This window comes from Narcine bancroftii, chromosome 1, assembly GCF_036971445.1.
Source record: "Narcine bancroftii isolate sNarBan1 chromosome 1, sNarBan1.hap1, whole genome shotgun sequence".
NCBI lineage: Eukaryota > Metazoa > Chordata > Chondrichthyes > Torpediniformes > Narcinidae > Narcine > Narcine bancroftii.
Genome location: NC_091469.1, coordinates 218,771,433 through 218,777,432, shown reverse-complemented (window position 1 = coordinate 218,777,432; position 6,000 = coordinate 218,771,433). Strand labels below are relative to the sequence as shown.

The following is a 6,000-nucleotide window of genomic DNA, read 5'->3' as shown; positions in this document are numbered from 1 at the left end:
CTGCACTGTCTGTAAGGAGTTGGTATGTTCTCCGTATCTGTGTGAGTTTTCCCAGGGGACTCCAGTTTCCTCCCACTTCAAAATGTACCGGGAGTTGCAGGTGAATTGGGTGTAACTCGGCTGCATGTGCTCCTGGGCTGAAATGGCCTGTCACTGTGCTGTATGTGTAAACTCAAATTAAAAATGTAAATTTAAAGTGCATAAATTTATTGGGGACTTGGATAGAGTATGTGGAAAGGACCCATTCTGCCTGGCAGAGAAAATATGAACCAACAACTAATAGAAGGATCGAGGGAGATGAGAGAGAATTGTATTTTCACCCCAGAGATTAGTGGCTGTCTGGAACTCAATGCTTAAAACAGCCATTCTCAACGAGAGCCATAGGGCCACCACCTACACCACCCCCCAACCGGAGCCACAGCACATTAAAGGGGCGATGGGGCATGGACCGAAATCCTTTAAAAAAAAAAGTAGAGCTCGTGTTGTTTTGTGGGGGCATGGAAACTGAACAGAATAAATTTTCTTTTTGTGGGGGGGGGGGGGGGGGGAAAGGACTTTGCTGAAAGGCTTCGCCATAGAGTTGCCAAGTAACACAAGATTTTTTTCAAGGTCAGGGCTGTTTGGAGAGAGTGACCTAGATAAATGTGGAAAATTAACAATGTTTTCAGAGTGTTCCTTGCTTTGACATGATAGTGTCCGACTGATGTGGAACAAGCTTTGGCTACGAATTACCTACCATGTAGTTTTTATCTTCAATTCCAGGAGATAAGCGTGCAGGCCAAATGTTTTGCCCTGTACTTCTCATATCTGCGAGTGGTTTGAGTGAATCTATTGTCTCCTTCTGTTAGCTTTAAATGAAGAAGGTATGTATCGTTCATTATTTTCCAAAAATTCTGAGCCAACATTTCAAATCAGTATGAATTGTCATGAACAAGATCACGAAATTCATTGTTTTGCAGCAGTGTTACCCTTGTAATTGCTACAAGTCACATGAAAAAATAAATAAACTAGTGCAAAAGATGAGAAAATGAGGTAGTGTCTGTAGTTCATTATCAGTTCAGAAATCTGATGGTAGAGGAGAAGCTGCTACTTGCACTATTGGGTGTTCGTCTTCAAGCTCCTGTACTTCCTTTCTGATGGTAGCAGTGAGAAGAGGGCATAACTTGGGTGATGAGGATCCTTGAGGATGGTGGCTGCCTTCTTGAAACACCTTGTGGATGTCCAGAATGCAGTGATGCCCCTGGCACAGGGAGGAGCAGAGGCCCTGGCTTTGAAGCTTGCCGACCAGTACTGAGGGATGTTGTTGAAAGCTGAGCTGTAGCCAATTAAAAGTAGCCTGTACGTGTTGCTGTTGTGTAGGTGACACAAGGCTGAGAGGAGAGCCAGAGGTTGCATCTGCTGTGGAGTGACTGTGGCGATAGGTGAATTGCAGTGGGACGAGTTCTTTTAACTCTGGACATGACCAACCTCTTTACGTTAGCACTTCGAGAGAACCCTTGTAAGATGTGCCTTTGCTTTGTAATACAGTACTGTAGTTAATGTTTGATAATTTCAGAAATAATTTTACCCACGAGTTCCTCAGCAAAAAAAAAGTGTCGGCAGTGGAATATGTACCGTATAGTTTTGTTACCTCTCCTCCACTATCTGTAAATCACAAACCTGGAACAGTGGAGTGCAGTATCAACAACTTTCACAATCCCAGCCAAAGCATGAATTCCCACAACCCATCCTAAACATTTACTTTCCACATCACTGCAAATATATACCATGAACAAAATACCACAGGCTATTCCAACAGAAAATCTATGACCTTTAACACCAAGGAGAAAGGCAGCAAGCACAGGGGAATACCACCACCTGCAGTCTCCTCCAAATCTTACATCATTCTGACCTGGACAAAGATCATTGCTGGGTTTTCATCCTGGATCTCCCTGCACCATCGTAGTCCCATCACCAAACAACAGCAATTTAAAATGATTGGAAACACAAGCTAGCCCACCCAGTGGTGTCAAACACACACAAAAGACTTCATACAACTGTTCAGATTCATTGTCAGAAATAACCACAAAATTATTTTTATTTGTGTTCATTCTATTTGAAGATGCAAATGTTTTACAGAAGTAATTTTTGCTAATAATTTTCAAGTTTGCATCGAAATTCTACAGAAATGATCCATCCATGTTAGTTTATTAAAATTTACTTCTCTATAATCATTTTAAAAATAAAACTACAAGAAATTCTCTTCACAGGTTTCATCAAAGGTTAATGTTATAATCAGTTGAATGTTACAAAAATGATGTACAGTACAAACATTGTAAAGTATAACACTATTCTCTACATATCTAAATGCAAAATTTTAGTGCAAAAGCAGGACATCCAAAAAGTACAAAAAATATGGACAAATTTTAAAATAAAAAGCCCACGAGGGCGTTAAAGGTGAGTGTCGGCTATTGGTATTCTCCGGAGCTCCACAATCTGTGAATTCGCCACATTCCTCCCATCTTGGCTTGCGTGACATGATTCATTATCACTGGCACCAAGGCCTGCACCTGGAGCACAGATACACATTCGGAGAGGGTTAATTGGTTTTTTTTAATATAACAAATACGATTGAAGATATGGCCTCATACGATTGAAGATATGGCCTCAAAATAACTCTGAAGCATTAAATAAACAATGAATGTAGCAGCAAAAAGATTCTCCAAGTGATCCGAATGCTAAAGGGACCAGGTGGATTGATGCTGAAACACATTCCCCATTGATTTCTTGGTCTACATTGTGAGGGTGGCAAACCTTGTCCCCATGTTCACAAAAGATAGTCGGGAAAGTCCAGGTAATTATAGACCAGTAAGTCTTGCGTTGGTGAGCAAGCTGTTGGAAATAATTCTTAGAGAAAGGATCTATGGCAGTGGTTCTCAAGCTTTTTCTTTCCACTCACATACCTCTTTAAGTAATCCCTATGCCATAGGTGCTCTGTGATTAGTAAGGGATTACTTAAGATGGGATGTGGGTGGAAAGAAAAAGTTTGAAAGCCACAGTTTTAATCATACCTCATTGACTCATTATGTGCACAGTTTCATAACTCCAAAGGAAATGGACCAATGACAATTTTTCTCAAGGAAAATATTCAGTAGCAATTATCTAGAGCAGTGGTTCTCAACCTTTCCTTCCCACTCACATCCCACCTGAAGCAATCCCTTACTAATCACAGAGCCCCAATGTCATAGGGATTACTTAAAGTGGGATGTGAGTGGAAAGTAGAAGGTTGAGAACCACTGTGATTGAGGTATTAGGAGGAATAGTTAGAGTGGAGAGCCACCGCATCCTTCTCTGGACACCACTGCTCAATACAATAGGGCATGGCTTTAAGGTAATGGGTAGGAAGTTCAAGGGAGATATTAGAGGAAAGTTTTTTTTACCCAAGGAGTGGTTGGTGCATGGAATGCACTACCTGGTGGAGGCAGGTACATTGGTGAATTTCAAGAGATTACAAGACAAGCATATGGAGGAATTTAAAGTGGAGGGTTAAGTGGGAGGCAGGGTCTAAGGTTTGGCACAACATTGTGGGCCGAAGGGCCTGTACTATGCTGTAGTCTTCTATGTTCTAAGAAATGTTGGTAGTCAACTGATGCCTCTCCCTCTACTGCCTTGACAGCTGTTTACAAAATCCTCACCCCACCCCCCCGCCCCCCCCGTGTTACACACATAAGCTTCTCCAGACCAAATCATTCTTCACAGAATCATAAATATTTGTCAGAGAGAAACTATTCAACACAACTTGCATGTATTTGTTGTAGCCACCTCATTCTATTGCTCTTTACCGGTGGCTATGGTACATATTTTTCTTTGAATATTTACCCACTTCAAATTTTTAAATAATACCATTGAGAGCAGGACTTGTAATGAGAAGAGGATCATTTAAAAAAAGTACTGGGAAGGCAGGTGCTTGTTAGAGTCGCTTTGGAAAGAGCAGGACTTGGAACAAGACAAAGATTATTTAAGGATAAAATAGGTGCTTGTCTCTATTGACTAATTAGCTGTAGCCAATAAAGGGAAGGGGAGCTTAAGTGGAGCAGCCACTGTGTGAGTGGCCATTGTTAGAGTGGGACTTCCAGAGGCTGTGGTGTAGGAGTTGAGGTAGGGTTGTGACAACCCTATCAAGGAACAAATGGAGTCAGTAAGAAGGCACAGGTAAGGGCCAGTTTTTCTAACATTTTTTTCTATTTCATAGACAGTGGGAATGGCAGCCAGGCCAGGGAGATGCTCTTCTTGCAGAATGTGGTTCTCAACCTTTTTTCTTTCCACTCATATCCCACTTTAAGCAATCCCTATGCCATCGGTGCTCTGTGATTAGTAAGTGATTGCTTCAGGTGGGATGTGAGTGGGAAGGTTGAGAATCACTGCTCTGGACCCAATTGTTACTGAAATATATATTTTGTTTGAGTAAAATTGTCATTGGCCCATTTCTTTTGGAGTTATGAAACCGTGCACATAACGAGTCAATGAGGTACAATTAAAACCGTGGTTTTCAGCTTTTTTCTTTCCACCCACATACCACTTTAAAAAATCCGATTGGCAGAGGGATGACTTAAAGTGGTATGTGAGTGGAAAGAAAAAGGTTGAGAACCACTGATCAAAAGCTTTCACTCTCAAATGATGCCAATCAATACGAGTAAAGTTAAAATCACCCAGCACTGCAGCCTAATGGAATGAAACACGAAAGTCTGCAGATGCTGTGATTGTGGTTAAAAACACAAAAATACTGGAGGAACTCAGCAGGTCTTGCGGTATCCAGAAGTAAAGGTATATAACCAACATTTCAGGCCTGAACCCTTCTTCAAGAACCTCCTTTATACCCTACTCATTTTCCCCATTCTTGCATTGTTCAATCTGGCATGCACATAGCTGCCTTTTTCACATCCCTGTGCCCCTTAACTTTATTCTTTGAATCCTCAAAGGACTCCATGAAGTTAGTCAAATGTGATTTGTTTTTAGCAAATCTATGTTGACTTTCATATATCAATACATACATTTCAAAATGCCAATTCATTTTGTATGTGATTCTTCAGGTTTCCCCTGTACAATCAGTTGGTGCATTTACTGCTTCCTCTTTTGTCATCCTGAATCTGGCCACATTTGTATCTCATATTCTTTATGCTAATCTTTGAAATTGTAATGTTTGGTATGAATCATTTTGCTGTTACAATAAAACAAAACATAGAACATTACAGCACAGTACAGGCCCCTCACCCCATAACTCATCCCACAGCAGTCTAACTTTCACCTTTGGTCCACAACAGTGCTCTTTAAATATTTAATGACTCTTGCATTTTAACATGTGAGATGGGAAAGTGGGTAATGTAAGCTGTCCTTGTAATTAGTGCAAGAAAAAAATCTTAACATTGCCACCTTCTGCAGTATATATTTTCCACATTCAATTCACTTTTTAATAAATCCATTATGTAAAGTTCATTTGATGTTGATCACATGACTATTTTTAATATATCCTACAATTTAAGTAAATTTTGTGTTAAGTATAAAAGTGAGCAATCCAATGGGATGGTGTCATAACCAGGACAAATTACAAGAGGACTGGGCCCAGTTGGCAATGTAGCAGATGCTTTCAGTCTTGATCCAAAATATGTCTACTGTTTTCCTCTACTGATGCTGCCTGAGCATGAGCAGCTGAGCTCCCCTCCGTTTGTTTTCTGTCACAATTGTTGTTAGGATACAAAGCACATATCCAAATAGTTGTATTATACTGAGATATTTATTAAACTGATTCATACTTAAGATGTTTTTAATGCCTTATAACTCATGATAAACACACACCTTTAAGTTTATTACTTCTTAAAATATAATGCATGTTGTAGTACAGGTTGTACCTCTCAAATCCAGCAACGTCGGGACCTGGCCAATGCTAGACCACAGAAAATGCCAGAAAACAGAAATGAAGTTTGTACTAACTAGCAGCAGATTCAAATGTGGCAGACCACGGGA

The 6,000-nt window shown here is 40.4% G+C and overlaps 1 protein-coding gene across 1 annotated transcript in view; it reads right to left on the bottom strand.

Moving 5' to 3' along the window:
- Nucleotides 1-2,039: 2,039 nt before the first annotated feature.
- The window catches only part of adgrv1 (adhesion G protein-coupled receptor V1), a 537,083-nt gene continuing 533,122 nt past the window's right edge, over nucleotides 2,040-6,000 (bottom strand). Inside the window, exon 91 of the mRNA XM_069918000.1 lies at nucleotides 2,040-2,549. Within this exon, the coding sequence (XP_069774101.1) occupies nucleotides 2,431-2,549 (119 nt within the window). The 3' untranslated portion in view covers nucleotides 2,040-2,430. The remainder of the gene's footprint in view (nucleotides 2,550-6,000) is intronic.